The sequence below is a fragment of the Myotis lucifugus genome, unplaced genomic scaffold, assembly GCF_000147115.1.
Source record: "Myotis lucifugus unplaced genomic scaffold, Myoluc2.0 scaffold_837, whole genome shotgun sequence".
NCBI classification, from domain to species: domain Eukaryota; kingdom Metazoa; phylum Chordata; class Mammalia; order Chiroptera; family Vespertilionidae; genus Myotis; species Myotis lucifugus.
In genome coordinates, this window is record NW_005871885.1 from 7,466 (window position 1) to 31,263 (window position 23,798).

General features: G+C 40.0%; 1 protein-coding gene across 1 annotated transcript in view; it reads left to right on the forward strand.

The window, feature by feature from the left end:
- Positions 1 to 278: 278 nt before the first annotated feature.
- The window catches only part of LOC102442848 (tetratricopeptide repeat protein 8), a 37,990-nt gene continuing 14,470 nt past the window's right edge, over positions 279 to 23,798 (forward strand). The window contains exons 1-7 of the mRNA XM_006106486.3: positions 279 to 516; positions 13,920 to 14,040; positions 14,410 to 14,473; positions 14,581 to 14,740; positions 14,940 to 15,029; positions 17,152 to 17,196; positions 21,306 to 21,391. Of these exons, the coding sequence (XP_006106548.1) occupies positions 403 to 516; positions 13,920 to 14,040; positions 14,410 to 14,473; positions 14,581 to 14,740; positions 14,940 to 15,029; positions 17,152 to 17,196; positions 21,306 to 21,391 (680 nt within the window). The 5' untranslated portion in view covers positions 279 to 402. The remainder of the gene's footprint in view (positions 517 to 13,919; positions 14,041 to 14,409; positions 14,474 to 14,580; positions 14,741 to 14,939; positions 15,030 to 17,151; positions 17,197 to 21,305; positions 21,392 to 23,798) is intronic.

Genomic DNA, 23,798 nt, shown 5'->3' on the forward strand with positions numbered 1-23,798 from the left:
TGACCTGTTGGAGGGTCTACTCTGTGATTGGCAGTGTAAGAAGAGCGTTCGGCTGCTAGGCAACGGCGCCTCTAGGGGGAGGTTGAGGACCCCAGTCGGAGGTGTCTAAGTACCGCCTCTTAATTTAGTTACGCTGCCTTCTCGAAATTAATGAAACATGTAGTCTTTAAAAGTACACATTTGTCTTGCACCACGTTTGGCAAGCCCTAGCGTATGGGCAAGCCCGCAGCTGAGTTCTGTTTGCGGTTTTTTTTCCTTCCTCCTGTTTTCAGGCGCAATGAGGGCTCCTCTCTGACTAGGCCCCTGTCGCCGAGTTGCCGGGCAGAGCTGGACGCTGCCGGCTCCTGGGTCCCGCCCTCCCCGGGTCCGGCCGCGGTCCTTCCCCGGCAGCCCTCGGCAGCCATGGCCCCAGAGATGGAACCGCTGTTCCTGGCCTGGAGCTATTTTAGGCGCAGGAAGTTCCAGCTCTGCGCCGATCTGTGCACGCAGATGCTGGAGAAGTCCCCTTACGACCAGGTACCCGGCAGACCCCATCGGCCCTGCGGATCCTGGGGACGAGGCAGAGGGTCCCGGGGTGCCCAGGCCTCCGGGTGGGGGCTCCGGGGAGGAAGGCCCAGAGGCAGGTTGACTGTGTGGTGAGCACAGACCCCGGGAGCCGTGTCTGGCGGGCGCCTGCCCGCTGCGTACCCGAGGCCCGGAGGGACCCGCGGTTGCTGTGCAATGATAACCCGCCTCAAACGTTGGCGGTGCCTTTACTTCCTTCAGGTGTCCCAGAAAGGAACCCCTAAGTCCCTGACTTTTACTTGCATATGGGTAGGCTCTTAAGCTCGCTGCATGTGCGTTGTTCATTTCTAAAACAATGACATATAAACTTAACGATCTGTAAACTTTCTACCTCCTGTTGCCATAGCTGCCTTTTTTTCTTTTGGATCAAATGTGTGATCCTTCCACTTCACCTTAAACTGTTATTCAAGAGTGAGGAGCCTTTGATTTGGGGGCATGAGTGCAGCTTGAGGCCAATAAGACAAGTTAGAGGAACCTAGGAGGGGGAAAGGATACATTTATTATTAGGAGAGAGAGACTGGGGAAGGGACGGAAATGTCCCCCTGAATGGTGGCATTGATGAAAAGAGATTTTAAATAAACTACAGCGATAGTTTAACTTTTCTTAAAGTGTAATATTCAGTAAAGAGGATGAATAGGTCATATGTTTAATGCATGTGAGAGGTGCAGGTCTGGTTGACAGGTAGTTCCTGGAAGAGGCAAAAAGGAGAAAAAGGGAGGATAGGAGCAGAGCTGTGGCAGTTTGTCAGTGCTTCTAGTAAATGCAAAACAGAGTTCGTGTCCCCAGCTTTTCCTCTAGTTAGAAAAAAAAATGAGGGGCGATGCATAAGCCCAGGCATGAGCGTGAACACCGTCACCAGGCTCTGCCGTAGGTCCCAGCAAATGGATGGAGGATAACCTGTTGAGGTGAACATTTTGGCCTTCAGATAGACTGTGCATCTCCCCTAGAACAATCCACGGTAGTGGAAATGCCAAGCTAGGTTCTGTTTGTGTTAGTTAATAGGATTGTGTTTCTGTGGCCAAGTATTTTTCCAAGTGTGCTTCTTGGGACACTAGTACCACAGATGCGGTTTGAAAAACAGCAACACAAAAACTTACCTTGATCCCATAGGGGAATCATGACAAAATATTGACCCATTTACGTTTGTACCACAAAAGTTAGTTACTGACCTGTGATGTACCAGACATTGTTCTGGGCACGATGGTTTTCAAGGTATATGTGGTCAGAACAATGATGAATGTTTCACCAGGAATAGAAGTTTAGCTTGATGTTATCTTGCAAAACTGGGCTTTTGATATCGGGATAGGGCTGCTGAAAAGTTTACAGTGTTCATTCATGTTAGTTATTCTTTGAGCCAACCTTTAAACACCATACTTTTGGACTGTGTGCTTTTCTTAGTACCAGTTTAGGTAGTTTGGGCCCAATTGTTATTTCAATTTGGACATATTTCCCAGTCTGCTTTTCCCAAGCTTGAAGACATCCTGCTTTTTTCTTTTTTTTTTCTTTTTTAAAATATTTTATTGATTTTTTACAGAGAGGAAAGGAGAGGGATAGAGAGTTAAAAACATCGATGAGAGAGAAACATCGATCAGCTGCCTCCTGCACACCCCCTACTGGGGATGTGCCCGAAACCAAGGTACATGCCCTTGACCGGAATCGAACCTGGGACCCTTCAGTCTGCAGGCCAACGCTCTATCCAGTGAGCCAAACCAGTTAGGGCATCCTGCTTTTTTCTTAATTAAAAAAAGTAAATATTTATGTTAAGAGTACTGATGTAATTAAGGAAGAGCTTTAGGAAGCTTAAGGAGGTTCCTTTGAGTAAAAACTTGACAAATTCTCTTTCCTTTCCTTAGAATGAGTCCAGGATGGCAGATCTGTAAGGTATTCACAAAGTCTGGCACCCAGGGGCTGTCGTGTATTTGCTGAACAAGTGCATTAATCATATGCATGGTTGCATTTTGATGGCATTATTTATGTTTGTGAAGATCATCCTAGTTGCCTGATGATCGTCACCCCCAACCCTTGCCCCTCATCCTTTTTATTTTTTTTAAATGACCTCCCTCCTCTCCCACTTCTTCTTTTTTAAAAAATGTATTTTTTATTTCAAGAGAGGAAGGGAGAGGGAGAGAGAAATGGAAACATCAGTGATAAGAGAGAACCATTGATTGGCTGAATCCTGCTGGCCCCACACTGGGGATCGAGCCCACAACCTGGGCATGTGCCCTGACCATGGAATCAAACCGTGACCACCTGGTTCATAGGTCGATGCTCAACCACTGAGCCCCACAGGCCGGGCGCCCCTCATCCCTAATTCTCAGGACCATTGTTCTTAAATGTACATTTATATTTTCAAATGAGTGTATTTGCATTATGGACATAACTTAAGTCATTTCTTGTTAATTATCCAGAAAATTCTTCCTGGATCCCTCCAGAAGAGTGTTTCTAATAGTAATTATCCTCACTGGTATTTATCCTGTGCCACCAAACTGATTTGGGTACAAATGAGTGACTTTGAAGCAGTGCTGGGATACATAGAAGAGCAAGGAAATGACAATATTTCTTTGGAGTGCCAAATGGATTTATTTTTGCTCTTACTTTTTTCCAAAACGAAATAGCTTTTGCTTTTGATGTTGTTTTTTTCCACCTTTTATTTTGCTTATTTTTCTCCCAGATGAGGAGAACCTCTCTAAAGTGATTTGTTACTTGTTAATCTTTGTGTAAGCTTGTTCAGGGAGCTTCAAAAAAGATAACATTTCAGTCTTGATACATCATCCTTTTTGGAGGAAGCCTATCTTTGAGACTATTTTACATTTACTTCTCCTTTAAGAGATATCCTTTTGGCATACTTCCATCAAAAATATTTAATTAGTGCCCTGTGGTTTTTATTAGGACATTTGGGTTTTATTTAATGTTGATTCTTGTCAAAATTGAGGTAGTCTGGTTGGCCAGAGAGGTATGATATACTATGGAATAGCATATTTCCTTAGAGTAATACATTTTTATATGGATCCAGAAGAACTGAAGGGTAGGTTGAGTATATTAACATGGTGGTTGATGTTGGGAAAACGTTCATGAAGAAGGTGGATTCTGAACTGCTTTTCCCAGGAGCAGAATGGTGAGACACAGGGCAGGGTCTGTGAGCATGAAGGGCACTAATTAAGGTTCTGATCAGTTAAGAATAAAGAAAGAAGGATAATTGGTTAATTTAGCATAGTTTCCCCTGTTTGATAAAATTCATAGAGAGGCGTTGTCTTTTCAAAGTGTTCTTTAAATCCTGACTGAAGAAGTGGTTAAAAGTGATAAGATATGAAAGGGAGAAACGCCTTCCACACACCAGTCTGACCCCGAGGGAAAGGTTGCTTTTACAGGATGTGGGTCATCCTGATTAGTTGCTTAATCTGATTACTGTTCTTCGTGTTCCATATGTCAGATTCATGGCTTGAAACCCAGTTCTGATATTTTAGCTCCATTATATTTAAACAGTTCATAAAACAGGGAGGTTTTTTGGGCACTGTTTTTTTTTTTTTTATGACAATGGGGTAGATTTCTGATAGATTTCCAAATTATTAAAATTAATGATTCTGGAAGCCGTATATCAGAATAGGGGTCAATCACATTATCCTTCCCCACCCCCGATCTCTGCTTGTAGTGAGAGATGTTACAGAGAGGAAAGGGTTAATACTGTAAATGGTTTGAAGGTGGAGAAAAGGCTAAGAGCCACTGGCTTAGATGAAAGATAGGGAATCAGGGCTCCCCAGTGACTTATCTGTTAGTCGCTGGTTGAGACAATGATCTAGAGATCCAGCCAAAAAGCATCTTTCTGGATGATTATCTAATTTATTTCCTCTTTGCAGCCATGGAGACTTAGCCACACTTAGTCTTTTGATTCTGTACCCTGTGGAGCAGTTCTTTTTCTGATTTTGTATTCCTGCTGAATTTTACATATTACATTCCCACTTGGCTACTTGGTCACTCAATCTCCCTAACCTTCTGAAATCTGTCCATTTCTCTGTTCCCTTACATTTTCCTCCCTTCCTGTTATTGCTAAATTCTGAATAATAACTCAGAAGAGTAGATTCATTAGCTGGAGTGAGTATTGGTGGCCATTAGGAAGTCACATTCAGAATTATCTGGAGACTTAACTCCCTGAAGTAATAACAGCAACCTAAGAGAAAGCCTTACTGCAGGGAGGAAGGGAGGAGACAAAACTGACGTGAATTGAAGTTGATGCTAATGAGTATTTGCTGGTTGTAGGCAGTGCCACTCTGCTGTCCATGTCCTCTTGCTCACTTTGAAGGGGATCCAAAGAGAAGTTTTAATTTGTGTGCCTAACTGGGAGTTCCTTCTGAGTTCTGACACGGGAAGTAATAGAGAGTTTGGTGCTTTTTCGTTCATTATGTAGATGTTTTTATAGAGAAATTCTTTTTGATTGTTAACTCCTGTCAAAGGTGCTACCGCCCTTACACTTCGTTGACAATGATAGTACATATGAAAGAATTCCGAAAATGATGAAATTTTCTTAAAAGTGCAAAGTTTTATGCTATAAAGTGGGCACTATTACTCCACTAGGAGAGGAGGACTAGGTAATGGAGGTTGCATGACTTGCTCAAGGTCATGCAGCTAAGTGGCTCCTGAGGACCAAGCCCAGGTCTTCTGACTCTAGGGCTAGGCCTGGCGCTTTCTATATCCATGGAAATAATTTGCTAGACCAAGCGAACCTAACTTGTGGTTCCCTATAGGGGCGGATTAATTGAAATCACAAAACTCTAGTAGAGAGAGATCCAAAGATGTCTCAGTGATTTTTAAAAAGTTCTGCTTCTAAATTACAACATTTTGAGTCTTTTCTTGTCATAGTCCTGCTGCTCCTGATGGACCTCCAGGCCAGCCCTACCTGGCCTTGGTCTCCCCACGCCCTACAGTAGTCTGCTGTCCAGCCTTGCTACGACCTCACATTCTCAGCAAAGTACCAGCTGTTGGCCCCGAATGTCTAGGTTCAGATTCTGCCTGTACACCTTGACCTCAGGGTTTTCTCATCTGTATAATGGGGATGATAACGTACCTATCTCAAAGGGTTGTTGTGAGGGTTAAGTTCATGAATACATGGTAAGTGATCAAAAATGTTAGCTGCTATTGTCTCTTTGCAGCTAGAGATATTTGCATGTAGGATTCTGTCATCTATGTTTTTCTCAAAGGATTGTTAATAATATGGAAAGCATCTGTGAGGAGTGTCCAGTGAATTGATGATAAAATGATGTTGAATGTAGTTTATAAAATCATTGGCACTCAGTAATTTCCAGAATAATCTCTCTCCCTTTTCTCTGACTTCCTTATCTCTCATGTATTCTTTTCTCCTCTCCAACTAAGTCATCTATAATTGTTTCATAGCTTGAATATAGCATTTACCATATTGTATTGTAATTCATTGGATTATGTGCTTTCCCCCCATAGAATGTTTTCAGTGCCTAGCCGAGTGCCAGGGATGCCGGGAGAAGGTTGTGAAATGAATGTGTTCTCTGCCTCCCTCTCCTTTAGGCCTTGTCTCCATCTTCCATTCATACAACCTCACCTGCCTCCACATCTTCTCATCCTCTAGGCCTCTAATTTTCTTCTCTCACCTTCTCATTTCACATCATTTTCCTACATGCTTTTTAGCTGTACGGTAAACTGTAAATGTATTCCTGAGGGACAGTGGAATGAGGCAGAGCGAGCGCAGAGGCCTTCATCCGGGAACAGAGCGCTCTGAGGCTCAGCTGCCGGTTTCAGTTTGTCCACTGGGGGATCTTCCTGCCCTTGGCAGAATAACAAGCATCTTCTTTAGTTGTTTTCTTTTCCGTTTCAAGCATTGTCTACAATCACCTCTGGTAAGCTTTTCCCACTTTGTATATGGAACTTAAGTCTCTCCTACACTTTACCCTTCAATCCTGCTTTATTATTTCCAACTCATTTTTTTTTTTTTTTATCTCCAAGATGCACTGGCAAGAAAGAGCTGTGGCTCTTTGTATAACCTTGAGCAAATTACAAGGCATCTCTGAATTTGTTTTATTATCTGTAAAATGGATAATATCACTTACCTGCCTCTCTCAGATGGTTGTTACGAAACTCGTGAAATAATGGGTCAACAGACATGTATACAAATAACCAGAAAAAAAGAATAGAAAGGGGTTACTTCTGTCATTTCATTTCCTGTATATCAATCAGTGTGTTTCTTTAAGTATGGACTGTGGGAAATCTATACTTTTCCTAGATCTTTCTTGTGCACAGTGGAATCGAAAACCTCCCGTTGCTATGTATTCTTAGCTGCTGTTTTGTGTTTGGTTCAGCTGATTGATAAATATTCTCTAAAGCCCACCCTCTAGGGCCCTCACTTTCCAGCCTCGCTTGGCCTTTGTCTCCCATGTTCCTACCGTGTGCCACGCTAAAGAAATTGCTTATCCTCGCATGGTGACCAGAAGGTTTACACATTGCCTGAACACATAGTAATTCTTAAATAAATATGTAGGGTATTCTTTTTTGGATTTTAGAGCTGTAGCAAGCAAGGCAAGAAAAGATCTCCCTCCGCCCCCCAATACTCCCCCTTCCTATTTATGTTTCTTAGTAGATTCCTCAATAAAACACACTCAGGTATTTGACAGAGGCTATTGATATAGACATGTAAGTGTAGATGTTTTATAAATAAATTTGTTTATAAGTCTGATTTTTGTACCAATGGATTTCTATTTAATTTGGACAGAAAATACCCTGAGTTATCAGCACCTGGCACTGATATACATTACATAGTTTATTTATAAAAATTTCTTAGAGCACATTACAGTTAGAATTAATTTTTTATCTTTTAGCCATCAATCCCATTGTATTTATATGAACTAGAGGGTTTAGAGTATGTAGATTTTCCTTCTCCTCCCAAAGTGATTAAAGTCTGATATTTTAACCACCATATAAAGAAATGTTTCCTTGGTACAATTGTCAAATTATTTTTAATTTGGGAAGCTGTTGTGTCTTCATTAAATGAGCAGTTAAGATATCTTCTCTGTGCTCTAAATGAGGTTAGAGTACTTAGAATTTTCTGATCATAGAGAATTTAGTACTCTTCAGAGTACTAGTATTAGTTTTACAGAACTCCTGAGAGCACTTATGTAGAAAAATTAAAGTTAATATTTTGATTTTTATTGAGTGAGTTTGAATTCATCTACAAATACTTGGTTAGTCAGTAAGACTTTTTATTTTAGAAACTGTATTTCTTTAAAATGTTTACTACCAACAATAAAGAATTTAAATTAAAAAAAAACCATTTGCTACCTTCTTAATGCTTCCCAGGAACCAGGTCCTGAATTGCCGGTATCTCAGGTAAAGGCTTAGCTGCAGCCCTTAGTTTAGAGAATACTTTAATTATTAGCGCTTAGTTGTTGCTATAGACTAGAAAATTTGCTGCCTATCTACCTGTTGTGTTATAAAATTAGCCGTATCTAGGCATTCTGTACCTTCTTATTATATTCCTAATGCTTTTGTGTCTGTGGATGGGTAGCCTTATGGAACTCATAGAGTCTATTCAGTAAGCCCTGGTGCTTAAATAGAACTAACCAATATTGACCAGAAGGATAACAATACAGGAAGCAAGGGGACCAGGACCTTAGAAAGGGAGCAAGAAGTTAGCAGAGCAACAGGTGTCTGAAAAGACTGTGATGGGTAGGACATGCCTTGAGTAGAACAGCCCTACTCTGCTTCAGAAGGTCTTGGTTATAGACAGAGGTGCTTGTCACAGTGAAGAAGAAAGGAAGGGACCCTGGCCAGACAGGCACCTCTACCAAATCGACTTGGTTAGAGGTAGGGGGTGGTCAGAGGGACATGTTAACTGGGTAAGTTACAGCAAGTGAGGGAGAGAGGGGGTCTAGTTAGGGGAGCACCTGGCCAGTGAAGCTTTTAGTCCAAGTGGGTTTCCAGGAAGTGTGAGAATAAGGAGAAGGGAGGAAAGAGCTGTACATCAGAGAGCTTAACTATTGCCAGGTGTTTGCCCTCCCAAATGAGAGAGAATTTTAAGTGTTTTTCAGGTAAATAAGTTATTTGAACCTTATATAGGGCCCATATGGATAATCACAAAATTTTTTTAGAAGAAAGCAATATACAAAGTACTCTTATAAGAGGCCTGTGAGTGTTAAAGAGACACCATAAATAGGTCAAAATGTAGTACTCTGTTCTTTAAAAATATGCCATTTGTCTTTGAAATGTTTATAACCAAAACTATTTTTTGTATATTATGTACAAGTCATTTAAGAAGGACCTAAATTATAAATAGAGTAAGTAGTGTGCTTTTTTGTTTTCACTAATTTTGGAAGATTTTGATTAAAATTAAAACATCAATAATTTGCATGGTTGGCATGGTTTTAAAACTATAAATGGCATTGGAAAGTTTCAAACTAGCACAGGGACTTCATGAAAGATCTGTACTTAGTATTACTTTCCTGTTATGTTACTGTAGACCTAATTATCCAGCGGATAGTGAGCTAAAAGGATAAAAAGCGGACAAGGCTGACAGGATTCTTTTGAGCTCACTATTTACACTTTTTGCCTCTCTCTTCTTTGGCACATTTTTACAACTTCAAAATAAATAAGGCTTTGCAATAATAATTCAATATTCTGTGCTTAGATTTTCACCTTCATAGCCTAGACCAATGATGGCGAACCTTTTGAGCTCGGCGTGTCAGCATTTTGAAAAACCCTAACTTAACTCTGGTTGCCGTGTCACATATAGAAATTTTTTGATATTTGCAACCATAGTAAAAAAAAAGGCTTATATTTTTGATATTTATTTTATATATTTAAATGCCATTTAACAAAGAAAAATCAACCAAAAAAATGAGTTTACGTGTCACCTCTGACACGCGTGTGATAGGTTCGCCATTACTGGCCTAGACAGTGTCAGATGTTACTGATTTTTATGTTGTCACAATCAGGTTAGACAGACTGTTCTTAATAATAACCTAGCAAAATTGTTTCGTACATGCTTTTAACTACTGGCCTTGCATTCTGTATTAAGAGGAACTGAACAATTTAAATATGTTGCCCTCAGTCAGTATAATTTTTGCTTTTTGAAATGTTTATTTTTATAACTAAACTTGGTTTAACCTCACAGAAGGGAGAACAAGTCAGTATTTTCCTGATATTAGCCAACAGGTATTCGCCTCCAGAATAATGTCCTGCAGTCTAACTCAGTAGGTGGATGAGATGGGGTTATGTTTCACAGATAAAAAAGGAAAATATTGATGAGATAATCACTCAGTTATATTGGGAGATTCTATGCTTTTCTTCTTTAAAAAAACTTCCTTAAACATCTATTATTTTTTGTGGACTTCACAGGACTTGCAATACATAGGTATTCAAATTATTTACATAAATTGCCTGACCCTGTCATTTTTCAACAAGTTAAACATATCTGATAAAGCTAATTTATATTATTATTCAGATTCAAGGGGCAGTTTGGGATCATAGATTGTGCTTTATTATGCATTTTATTTTAATTACTGATTAGTTTTGAGCTTAACAAATAATTTAAACAGGCAGAGGATTTTGGAGCTGTAAAACATACTTGGCTTTTTTCCAAAATAAATTTAAAAAAATTTTTTTAAAGCCAAAGCCCCATCTGCTGTTTTTTATTAAAATCTCAAGAATTGTTCACATTGCCAAGAGCAGTTCTTTGAATACAATCTGATGTTTAATCCAGCAGTGATATGTGAGTTTCAAGGTCATTTTTTGTTAGGATAGAAAGAAAGTCAGGAAGATTAATATCCTCAAATACTGGTGAAATTTAAAATTTAATAACAGTTTAAGTAGATTTTATTATAGAACTTTAAATATAAAAAATTCACATCATTCTACTTAAAAATTAGATTTTAGAAATTGGAGCTCTACTTTTTTGAAAAGGTGAATTCTTATGTAATAAAATTTTAAAAAGTGTTCTTATTTGGCTTCTGAATTATTTATTCATTTGTGTAGGGAGGGAATAGTAGATTTACTTTCCTATGTTTTGCTTAGCCTAATATAAGAAAATTTGCACCTCCTTAATACTTGAGAGGTTAGTAGGAAGATAGATGTCAAGAACCATGATGGCGTGAACTATGAGATAAAGTCTCGACATGAAAATAATTTAAAAATATGTGCATGGATAATTAATACCCAAATCTATACTAATAAAAGGGTAATATGCTAATTAGACCAGGTCAACCGGACATCTTCCGGTTGTCTGGTCCTCCTTCTAGACAAAGCCATGGTGGCGGGGGCTGAGGCAGAGGTGGTTAGGGGTGATCAGGCAGGCGGGCAGAGTGGTTAGGGGTGATCAGGCAGGCAGGCAGAGTGGTTAGGGGTGATCAGGCAGGCAGGTGAGCAGTTAGGAGCCAGCGGTCCCAGATTGCGAGAGGGATGTCTGACTGCCAGTTTAGGCCTGATCCCTGTGGACATCCCCTGAGGGGTCCCGGATTGGAGAGGGTGCAGGCTGGGCTGAGGGACCCCCGCCCCCCCCACGCAAGAATTTTGTGCACCCGGCCTCTAGTATATAAATGATACTATAATTATAAAAACTTGGCTTTTAGAAATTCCACTTAATGAGGACTCCATATCTTGGTTTTGAAGTTTCATTAGCTCCTCATCATCAGGATAAAAATTCATATACGTCACTGTGGCATACAGGGCCTATCTGCTTCTGCCATTTTCTCCGGCTTCTTCTCTGACTGCTGCCTCAATTGGACCTGATTCTCCAACCATACTCAACTCTGTCAGAGCTGCCAAACTAGCCTGTTTCTGTCCTGTTGTTTGCTTTACCTGGCATAAGCTTGCTAGTCTTGGCCACTGGGCCAAACTCTTCTCTACTATTCCCTCTACCTCAAGGCAGCTGGGTGCCTTTCTCCCCCCATAGCTCCAGAATGTTGATATTACACTTTCCCCATAACACTGCAGTTCTCATGTGCTAGATAGAACTAGGCCTACTTATCTCTGTTCCCAGGACCTGGCAAGCTGTAGGTGCTCCTGAGTTAAGTACTGGAATGACCACTGAACCCACCACAAGCCACTCCTGCTTTCCCTGTTCCAACAGAAAATGTGCAGTCCTTCTTCCTGTCCCCAGAGGGTGCTGAGCAAAGAATGCCCTGAAAAATGGAAGCCATCACCTTAGGAGCCTAAATATATTGTGAAGATAGTCTTCTTTATTCCCATTAAAATGAAAGCATAGATTTTTTTTAAAAAAATCTTTTCTTTAAATTTTAAAAATATATACATTCCAATTACTTTAGCCTACAAAGAAATCACGACTTTCTAATTCCTGTAAAACTAGTTTCCCATACCACTTGCACTGCTTTGCCTTGCCTTCTATTCCAATAGGTGATGTGTTCAGGGAAGTTAGGATCCAAGTTGTGTTCTCATGCTTCCTGCTCAGAACCTAGCCCAGTGCTCTATTTAGGAGGTACTCCGTAGATGTGGACTGACGGACTGCATGCCTCTTGGGTTCCTTGTGAGGACCCTTTGGACCTCTTAGCGCCTTCATGTGTTCCACGCTGAGTCCCTTTGCCTTCACTCAGCAGGTATGGCGAGCTCTAACCCGCCCAAGTGTCCCTTGCTGCTACTTCCTCTAGACCAGCGGTTCTCAACCTGTGGGTCCCGACCTCTTTGGGGGTCGAACGACCCTTTCACCGGGGTCGCCTAAGACCATCGGAAAACACATATATAATTACATACTGTTTTTGTGATTAATCACTATGCTTTAATTATGTTCAATTTGTAACAATGAAAATACATCCTGCATATCAGATATTTACATGACGATTCATAACAGTAGCAACATTACAGTTATGAAGTAGCAACGAAAATAATTTTATGGTTGGGGGGTCACCACAACATGAGGGACTGTATGAAAGGGTCACGGCATTAGGAAGGTTGAGAACCACTGCTCTAGACTATAAGTCAGCTCTATGCTGCGACTGCAAGACTTGCCTTCTCTCCCTATTGTCCACAGGACAGACACCAAGCTTTGTTGTTCTCTGCTCCTCATAAAGTAGTTTTAAGTGTTTAACAAACCTAGAATTGTGCACATCTTTATATCTAATTTTTAAGGTAAAGCAAAGCTGATATTTTCTAGATTCCTTAATTACTTTTTTCTTTTCCCCAGCCCCACTTTCTAGCAGGTTTTCTACTGGCTACATCACATAGCAACCAAGATTGCATTGATTAATTATTGGGAGAAGTTGATCTTAGTTAATTCAACATTTTTGGAATACTTATTGTGTAAAAAAAACACCAAAGATGTTATTGAAAATTAAAAAATTAACAAAGAAAAAAGCTCATTTTCTAGGGAACGGAGGGCTAAACTTATTCCCAAATAATTATAGCATTTGTCAAATATGGTAAGTACATAATAATAGAAGCTTGAAGAGAATGCTCCGTGAGACAGACGAGAGGGAAGTAGGTTTAGAGTTGAACTATAAGGGAGGTCATCGTGAAGGACTTGATCCTGAAGGAGGAGGGCAGGAGGAGCACGGTTCTCAAATTATTATTCTAGTAAAAGTTTCTCTGAAGCTCTTTTATCTATAAAAAGGCATGTTAGAAGGCTCACAAGCTAATTATCACACTTTTATTTATTAAGTAATTGATGTATTGGTTGTTTCATGATAAATAATGACCTTTCCTTCTTAGATCCTTGACACGGCCTTTTAAATTAGTACAATGCATTAAGTGGTAAACATGCTTAATAAAAAATCCTATATAATAAAAGGCTAATATGCAAATCAACCGAACGGCGGAATGACCAGTCACTATGATACACACTGACCACCAGGGGGTAGACGCTCAATGCAGGAGCTGCCACCTGGTGGTCAGTGTGCTCCCACAGGGGGAGCACTGCTCAGCCAGAAGCTGGGCTCATGGCTGGTGATTGCAGCAGCTATGGTGGGAGCCTCTCCCGCCTCTGTGGCAGCGCTAGGGACCCCTCGGGGGATGTCCGCCTGCCGGATTAGGCCCGCTCCCCCTAAGCCAGCAGGCAGACATCCCCCGAGGGGTCCCGGACTGCAAGAGGGCACAGGCCGGGCTGAGGGATCTCCCCCCACCAGTGCACTAATGTTGTGCACCATGCCTCTAGTCTATAATAATAAAAGCATAATATGCTAATTAGACCTAACGTCCTTTCAGATGACCTTCTGGACGAAGCTGGAGCTATGAGGGCCGAGGCAAGCTGCTGCAGCTGCGAGAGCCGAGCCCCTTGCATGAATTTTGTGCATTGGGCCTCTAGTTAGATAATAATAAAGGATGGCTGGCTTCTGCAAGCTTTGCAGTACTTCTAATGCTGTTTAATATGTGCTTATTTTATCCATGCTTTGTAGGCAGCTTGGATTTTGAAAGCACGAGCACTAACTGAAATGGTATATATCGATGAAATCGATGTAGATCAGGAAGGCATTGCGGAAATGATACTGGACGAAAATGCTATTGCTCAAGTTCCACGTAAGTGTTGGTTTTTCAGTTAAGTAAATGAAATGCCATTAGGAGGAGGAAATCTTGTGTTTACAAAATACGTAGTCAGGTATAGCATGTTTAAAAAATTCTTACGGCACACCAGTTGAAAATCACTGCTGTAAGCCTTTGCTGAGTGGGTTAGTACTACTTACCTGACAGACTTAGTGTGAAGATTAAATATGATAACATAAGTAACCTGATAGACACTCAACAAATATTAGTTTCAAACACATTTCCCTAAAATATATTTCCTGTTATGAATGTCTTTTGCACCAGCACGTTTCTGAAAATTCATTAGCTGACAGTGTTTACAGTTTTGTAAATAATACATAAGTTGAATTCACTGTCATCTCATAGGCCCTGGAACATCCTTGAAACTTCCTGGAACTAATCAGACAGGAGGGCCTAGTCCAGCCATCAGGTATGTGTTTCTGTTTCATACCCTCTGCCACTAAATATTGTCCAGACTGTTAGAGACTCTTCCTTTATTGATCTTCTTTGTATTTGAACCATTGACAATCGTCACAGGCCAATCACTCAAGCGGGAAGACCCATTACAGGTTTCCTTAGACCCAGCACACAGAGTGGCAGGCCGGGCACCATGGAGCAGGCCATTCGAACGCCCAGGACCGCCTACACGGCTCGCCCTGTCACCAGCTCGTCCGGAAGATTCGTCAGGCTGGGCACGGTGAGCTGTCAGAGCCTGGCACTGCCCAAGTAACATTATGTTACATCACTTTGCACTGTTGTTATAGTGGAGAATTGTATGGAAGGTTTTTAAAGGCGATTCTTTTTAATTATGTTGCCTTTATAATTTTTCTGCATGAGTTTTAATTTGTGTTTCAAGAGAAGGTTTTCTATTTCTTGTTTTATCATTTTCTCCATAGGCTTCCATGCTTACAAGTCCGGATGGACCTTTTATAAATCTGTCTAGACTGAATTTAACAAAATATGCCCAGAAACCTAAATTGGCAAAGGTATGTACTTCAAATTATGTTAGGAAGTTATATTAGAAGTATTATCGTAATAACATTGTAGGAACTGGGTACAAATTTGTGAAGGAAAGGCCATGTTTTTATTGAAATGTGTATGTTTAATTACTATATAAGTAAAATTCCTCTTAGTCTGGAGTTAAGGAAAGTCAGTCAGAAATAAAGCATATACAGTGTACTGTTATTCTAGGAAATTCTTTTTTTTCCTTATAAAGAACAGTAACTTAGAGCAAGGAAAGCAGATACACAGCAGCATCTTCAGGGAGTGAAGCTAAGGAGGTCATCTCTATGTGTGTGTATTTTTTTTTCTTTTTCAGCTTGGCCAATTCTCAGAAAAATGATTTTCTATCCTTGAGGATTTTAGGACTGTCAAAAAGAAGATTAAAAAAATGTACTCCTTCTAATTAGTATTTAATCAGGCGTCTCAATAAGGATTACTCAAGCCAGACAGTGGCAAGCCAAGTACATTAGTAATTCTAACTACTCAAAGATTAAATGCTCCTTTAAATTAAAGAGGGAGCGATGGAGGGAGGGAGGTAAGGAGGGAGGGAGAGGGAGAGAGCCCATGACCTTTCCAGTATAAAAATACTTGGAGGTGAGCGTGGAATAATTCAGAGCTAGGAGCACTTATCTTCTGGAAACTGGTTTAAGCCTAGCTCAGGTTTTAACTGTAATCTCTGTGAATTCTGTACATGAGTCCTGAGCTCATTCCTAATCTCAATTTCAATGGCATTTAACATATTTGCTAAATATCAAACACGCTAGGAAACCGAAATGGATACGAGCTATATAGACTTGGAGTTTAAACCAGGAAGAGAAATGCTAGTAGGTAGAAAGGGACTCAGATTAGCATAGTGCTGATGATATTTTCCCAAGTGCTTATTTGACAGCAGTCCTGTCAGCTTCATTTAGCAGAATCACAAAGCTTTTCTCATTTCTCTTTCTGTTGTGAGAGTGGAGTGTTAAGAGCAGCCCGGATGGAATATCTGGTTCCCTGCCTTTTCAGGCCATTTCCTTGAGGTGGCTGGATGGCTAGTCGACACCAGTGCTGTTTCCTAACCACGAAGTTCAGTCAGTGGAGGCATTTCCCACAGTTAACTTGTGATGCTTCCAGGACAGACCTGTCTGTGTTCCTAGATTTAGACTGAACTAGATTTTGTACATTTCTAGTACAAAATGCCACGTTTTTCAGTCTTTGGTCCCCAACTTGCTTGACTCCTCACAACTCATTTCTAATGTTGGCATATTGCTTGGGGTGTCTGTGTGACTCGACTCCCTGGCACTGCCTCAGGTGTTGTGCCATCTTTTTCATGGCAGTGGTAACACCAACTGCACTCTGAACTTTTTCTTTTTCTGCATAACAGAACAAATGGAAGGTTACGTATATATTTTTAAAGAAAGACTGTCCTGATTTTTTGTTGTTGTTTCCAAGTCTTCTCTGTTAATAACCTTGATATCTTCCAGGGGTCCCAGCCTCTTTGCAAGTGCAAATAATGTTGTTATGGACAGATGTAGTCCTACCAACAGATAATCCAGTAAATGCTTATTTATCCACATGAGTTGGGTGAAGGATTAAAATAATGGCTCCCAGCCCTGGTTGCTCATTAGAGTCATCTGAATAATAAGCAAACTCCCCCTCCCCCCACCACCACACTTTACTCTTAAACTCTACTCTGTTTCAGAAGAAATGTCCAGATTTTCCTATGTCTAAAGTGTTATTATTAATGTCATAATCACTGTGTAATATATGTAAAGTGTGTCAAAATGGGGTGAATCTGTTTTTTTTGGCAGTCCTAGTGTCTTTCCCCCCATTTATCTCTTTCTAATAAAATAGTATGTACAATATGAAAAAAATGTTCAGTTATTTGAGCTTTCCAGTTTGTACTCTGTAAAAGACAGGAATTAGTTGTAAATAGCCATATTTTGAAATGGGTAATTGTGACAAATGATAGATTGACACATTATTTATAAATCCCAGGCACTTTAGAGTACCTTCTTATTCTGGTTCAATCCAGCTGTTGTCAAAACTGTCTGAGTTTTGATATAATAATAGAGTGCTTTTGTTAAAATAAAATCTAATGTATTTTTGGCATTTTTTTCTTCGTAGGCTTTGTTTGAGTATATCTTTCATCATGAAAATGATGTGAAGACTGTAAGTTTTGAATTCATGCTTTTTTCTTTTATTTTAAGTTTTCTGACTTTGGGGATTTAAATTTTGAAATGTTCTGTTTCCTACCTTTCTTACCTTATAAACAGATATAATTATTAAAGATTGGAGAACTACTAATATTTTCAAACCCACTGGATGGAGTTTTCATCTGGTAACTCCCAATACATATATACACTACTTTATAGAACGTGCAATTAAGCAATTTGTTTTGTTTTTATTTAGTAAAACCACAAATTGTTGGTTCCTCTGTTTCCCCTTTTATTCATTAGTTTACTTATTGATTTGTTACTTGATTGGGCTATTCTTTGAACCAGTAATTATTGAGTGCCTATGCATTGATACTATGATGTGTGCTAGGAGTACTGAGAAAGACAGAATCCCTGTATCTATTTTCCACTGGTATGGGCTTGCCACATTATAATTCTGTTCTGAATCAGATTGTTCCATTAAAATGTCATTTTATTTTATTATTTTTTAAAATATATTTTTATTGCTTTCAGAGAGGGAGGGAGAGTGAGAGAGAGAAACAACAATGATGAGAGAGAATCATTGATCGGCTGCGTCCTGCACACCCCCAACTGGGGATCGAGCCCGCAACCCAGGCATGTGCCCTTGCCTGGAATTGAACCTGGGACCCTTCAGTCCACAGGCGGATGCTCTACCCACTGAGCTGAGCCAGCTAGGGCTAAAATGTCATTTTAGATTTTCCCTCAAATGTTATTTTCTGGCCGAAACTGGTTTGGCTCAGTGGATAGAGCGTTGGCCTGCGGACTGAAAGATCCCGGGTTCGATTCCTGGGTTGCGGGCACATCCCCAGTAGGAGATGTGCAGGAGGCAGCTAATCGATGTTTCTCTCTCATCAATGTTTCTAACTCTCTATCTCTCTCCCTTCCTCTCTGTAAAAAATCGATAAAATATATTTTAAAAAAATGTTATTTTCTGAATGGAAGAAGAATTTAAATAATGAACCAGAAGCATTCTTTTTTTTTTTTTTAATGAATGTTTTGCAACTTAGCTGGGGAAAAAGGGAATTCTGTTTTTCAACATGCTGAAGAAATCAGAGGTGCTTTTATACTGGTTACTTGGGTGGCCTCCAAATTTCTTTGTAAATAAATTATTTCACACAAATTTAGAGAATATTAGATAAATACTGTAAAATGGTATTTAAATGTTAAGAAAAATCAAGTTGATCTTCTATGGAAAACTATATTTCTGTCTTTGAATTCTTAATATTTTTTCCATTTGGGGGGGGAAGCCAATATTAACAAATCTAGAATGGCATGTGGGTTGGTGATTCTGTATTTGTCTATAGACAGATATGGAGAATACTGTAGATAACTTTAGAGAATATTATGAAGTGATATTTCAATGTTAAGGAAAAGTAAAGTTGTCCTATGGAAACTGTTTTTCTGCCTTGGAGTTCTTAACATCTCCCCTCCCTCCCCTTCCTTTTGGGGGCAATTTGACAGCATTGACAAAATAAAGTTGGTGATTCAGGAATCTTTATTTCCAAATGCTCTTTAATTTCATCATCCTGAAGTTGTCGCAACTGTAACAATAGTGAAAGGACGACTCTTTTTTTTTTTTTAACATTAGTGGTTGGGGCACTATTAGGAAATCAATTGGGGTGCTCAGTTGGACATTTCAACAACCATTAGGATGTGTAGCTCTGCTGAAGACTCTGCATATGGACTTCTATACATTTATGGCTTTTATTTATGATCTTCTGAGCCTTTGATATTGAGATTCTGTAGTGGTTAAGTTAGTCAAAGATCCTTAAATATATAGTCATTTATTTTTAAAAATTGGAACATTAGACTGATGATTGCCAGAGGGAGGGGGTTTAGGGGACTGGGTGAAAAAGTTGGAAGGATTTGAGAAGTACAAATTGGTATTACAAAATAGTCATGGGGATGTAAAGTACAGCATAGGGAATATAGTCAATGATATTGCAATAACTATATATGGTGCCAGGTGGGTACTGGAAATATTGGAGGAGTACTTTGTAAAGTATATGTGATTGTCTAACCACTATGCTATAAACTTGAAACTAAGACAAAAAAATATTGAATATAAACTGTAATTAAAAATAAATAAATAATTGGGACTTTAAAGAAATACTATAGATTTTCTGTCACCACTTTAAAATTTAAAATTGTTAATATGAATCTTATTACTATAATTTGTTTGGTGCTTAAGTTATTTTCAACATAAATTAGAAATAAAGAATAGAATTAGTTAAATCAATAAATAATTCTTCAGGGCCTCTTAGCACAGCAAGAGAGATGTGTAAGAAGGGGTGCCTGTCCTCAGGGAACTTGGGGCCCTTTTGAAATGGTCACCAATGGTTTTGTCTACTGCAGCCTCCGTCTTCATATGAAGAATGATAATTTAAATGTATATCTTTATTATTTTAGTCTATATCAATAATTCATATTAATTTCCTTAATTGGTTTAGCACAAACATGGAGATCCTACTTAGGAGGACTTGTTTCAGGGCCGTATGTGAGAGTAAATCAGTCGCCTGGAATAAGCTCCGAATCCTGTCTTGGAAAGTTAGAAAATGTAAAAAAGTTAGAAGGACATTTTTCTGAAAACAGAAGTCATTAGATTAAAACATGAGAGTGAATCTGGTCTATTTGCTGGAAGAGATCTTTATAAAGGTTAAGTTAAAATTAAGATATGCAGATATTTACAGTACACCCCTGAATTTAGCTGATTGAAAACATGTTTTTCTAGTATTTCCAGGGATAATGCTAATTGAAGTTACACTTTTTCCATCATTTTTTGCTTCCATTTTTATTTCTGACTTGGGGAAAAAAGAAAAATAAGCATATGAAAGTTATATGTGTCTTGTTTTTGAATATCTATGGCTTTCAAGTAGAGGTGTTGATTTTTCAAGTCTATTAGAACCCCAGCGTGGGGACACCACTTTAAAAAAAAATAGTTTGCATATTTAAAAGTTTCCCCTGGAGCAAGAGAAGATGGGAAACACAAAGAAATGTTCTTAGTTTTGCAGTAGGAGAGCCAAGGAATATTTCTGACATTTATTTCAGAAAAAGGTTAATATTAAGAAATGGACAATAATATGGGATATATTCTGAGATAACAGAACTGAAAACCTAAGTTCCTTTAACTGAAGTGTTGACCATCATTACACTAACACTGTTTAAAGAATAAAAGTTTTTCAGCCTTGAGAGAAAGAACAATAAGTATTACTTTAAAAAATCAGAATCCTCTTTTAACTAATAACCTGAGTTTTTATTCACCAAATCTTTGCATGAGCTTCAAATTTCTATGAGCTTCAAATCTGTGTAAAGATTGATTTGCTTTTCTCTTATCCAAATGGTTTCCACTTCCTCTACATAAAATTCTCATTCCTGTTTAGTCATTCTTTGCCAAATCTTGAATAAACACTAGAAGGAACAAGCTAGAATACACAAGAGAGATGGGAGAAACACATGTAAAATATGAAAGCAACTAGGAGGATTTTTTTCAGTCTGCAGCAAAGGAAAGTCTGACCTTTGGAGTTATTGGAATGTGAAGTGATGTCAGAATAATGGAATGGAGGTTTTTGAAGATGGTCGTTACCCCAGTACCCCAGCTTCTCCATGATCCTGTTTTCCAAACCCCTTTCTACCTGCTTCCTTTATTTTCTGTTTCTCGGTGTCTCTGTTAAAGTGGAGCCTGCAGTTGGACCGGGCTAACACCCTGAAGGCTTGACTGACACTGAATTGGGAGGCATTTTGGATCATTAGACAGTCGATAAATGGTGGGGAGAGGGTGGAAACGTATGGATTTTTGAAATACCACTTTTGTGCCTTGTATATTAAAATTGTATTCAAATATGTTGTACCTCTGCTTCCCTTTAAGCAGTGTTTACTTGTCATCTGCTGTCAGCCCTCTGGTCTGGAACTGATTATTTGGGGAAAATTCCTGGGGCCATCTGGAAACATGAGCAACTTGAGTTGCTGTCTGATTTCTAATGCATGCTTTGATTGATGCAAATTATATGGTTGATTTCATTATTTATTGTTTCTGTTTATTGTTAGAAGAGAAAAATCCTAACCTAAAATGACTTGTTTTCCAAGGCCTTGGATCTGGCTGCCCTTTCCACAGAGCATTCTCAGTACAAGGACTGGTGGTGGAAAGTGCAGATTGGAAAATGTTACTACAGGTAAAATTTGGATTATTTGGGAAGGGCTTAGAAGTGGCAACATATTTTAGAGTCTCAACCTGATAATTTTGGGGGTTGGGGATGATAGATAGATTTTTCTCATGAAGAAATATCTTTGGCTTACTTGAGAAAGCACTTACTGAGCAATCACAGGGTGGCACAAAGAACTGACACCTTTAGAATAACATAATTTTAGCCCAGCAAGGATGACTCAGTGGTTGAACCTATGAACCAAGAGGTCACCCATTCTATTCCTGGTCAGAGCACATGCCTGGGTTGCGGCTTGATCCCTGGTGTGGGGCGTGCAGGAGGCAGCTGATTGATGATTCTCTCTCATCATTGATGTTTTTATCTCTCTTGCCCTCTCCTTTCCTCCCTGAAATAAACATCCTATATAATAAAAGGCTAATATGCAAATCGACCAAACAGCGGAACAACTGGTCGCTATGATGCGCACTGACCACCAGGGGGCAGATGCTCAAAGCAGGAGCTGCCCCCTGGTGGTCAGTGCGCTCCCACAGGGGGAGCACCGCTCAGCCAGAAGCCCTGAGTCAGGCTCACTGCTGGCGAGTGCAGTGGTGGTGGCGGGAGCCTCTCCCGCCTCTGCGGCAGCACTAAGGATATCCGACTGACGGCTTAGGCCTGCTCCCCGTGGTGGGACATCCCCTGAGGGCTCCCGGACTGCAAAAGGGTGCAGGCCGGGCTGAGGGACCACCCCGCCCCACCCCCAAACCCCAGTGCATGAATTTTGTGTACTAGGCCTCTAATGTGTATATCTATATCTATATCTATATCTATATATATCTATATATATCTATATATATTTTTTAAAAAAACAAAATGAAACAAGGTAAACTGGTTACTGTGACCATCCTTCAATTCTTTAGTTTTCAGGCAGATACTGTGAGGAAAAGGAACTACATAAATGGAACCCAAGGGCTACTTTTTCTTTTAAAACTGCTTTCTGTTTAGATATTTCACATAGAACTCTAAAGTATTTTTTCCTGTTGTTAGACTGAGGAAGTATTTTCTGTTAAAAGGTAATTTTAGATCATTGTAACATTAAACTTAGGAATATAATTCCTGAAGACAAACTTGAAATCTTGAGCTTCTGAGCAAGACCTTTAGAAATCTTTAATAATTAAAGATAAGCACAACTCAGATTCCTTCTGCCATCCATTTAGGATGGCATTTAAATGAGTGTACTTTTTCATATTATCGTTCTCTGTTCCTTAGTAGGTTCTTATCTTTATTATGGCTATAACATTCACTCATTCATTTACTCTCCCGTTAGATACTTTCTTCCTTTAAATGATAGTTTCTTACAGGCCAGTGGGGAGAGAGGACAGTAAACAACAGTAAGCCCGGATCCCACTGTGATAGAAGCAGGCGCAGGTGCAGTGGGAACCTAGAGAAATCTCCTAATTTCAACTGGGGAGGCCAAGGATGGATGGATTACCAGACGATGTAGCCCCAAACTGACTTCCGTCTTTTTGCTCCTGACCAGTTAGTTCCTCTGGTTCTTCCTCTGCAGTAGCTTTCACAGTTGCTCCCTTACTATCCAGTCCCACCCCTGCCCTCATTCTGGCATTTAGTGCATTTGCTTGAATTATTACATTAGCTTCTTACCTGAATTGTCTGCTACTATATATATATATATATATATATCCATCCTATCTAATAAAAGACAAAAAGGGTAATTAACCATACCTCCGCTACACTTCCCATTGGCTAATCAGCGAGATATGCAAATTAACTGCCAACAAAGATGGCGGCCGGCAGCCACGCAGCTGAAGCAAACAGGAGGCTTGCTTGCTCCAGTGATGGAGGAAACCAAGGTTCCCCGCCTGCCGCGGCCCGGCTCTAAGCTCCGAAAGCAACAGCTCCAAAAGCAACAAAGTTTCAATTATAGAAGCTAAACAAACCCCAGATACCTGCTTTCAGCCAGCTGCGGCCTCAGAGCTGGAGCGAGCAGGACGGCAACAAAGTTTCAATTATAGAAGGTAAATAAATCCCAGAATAAAAAAAAAGAAAAGAAAAAAAGGAGAGGCTGGGAGCTTCAGTCGCCAGCCAGCCTGAAAACGGCCCTCAGCCCCTCACCCAGACTGGCCAGGCACCCCAGTGGGGACCCCCACCCTGAAGGGGGTGTGACCAGCTGCAAACAGCCATCAGCCCCTCATCCAGGCTGGCCAGGCACCCAAGCGGGACCCCCACCCTGATCCGGGACACCCTTCAGGGCAAACCAGCCGGCCCCCACCCGTGCATCAGGCCTCTGTCCTATATAGTAAAAGGGTAATATGCAAACTGACCCTAACAGCAGAAAGACTGGGAATGACTGGTCACTATGACACACACTGACCACCAGGGGGCAGACGCTCAATACAGGAGCTGCCCTCTGGTGGTCAGT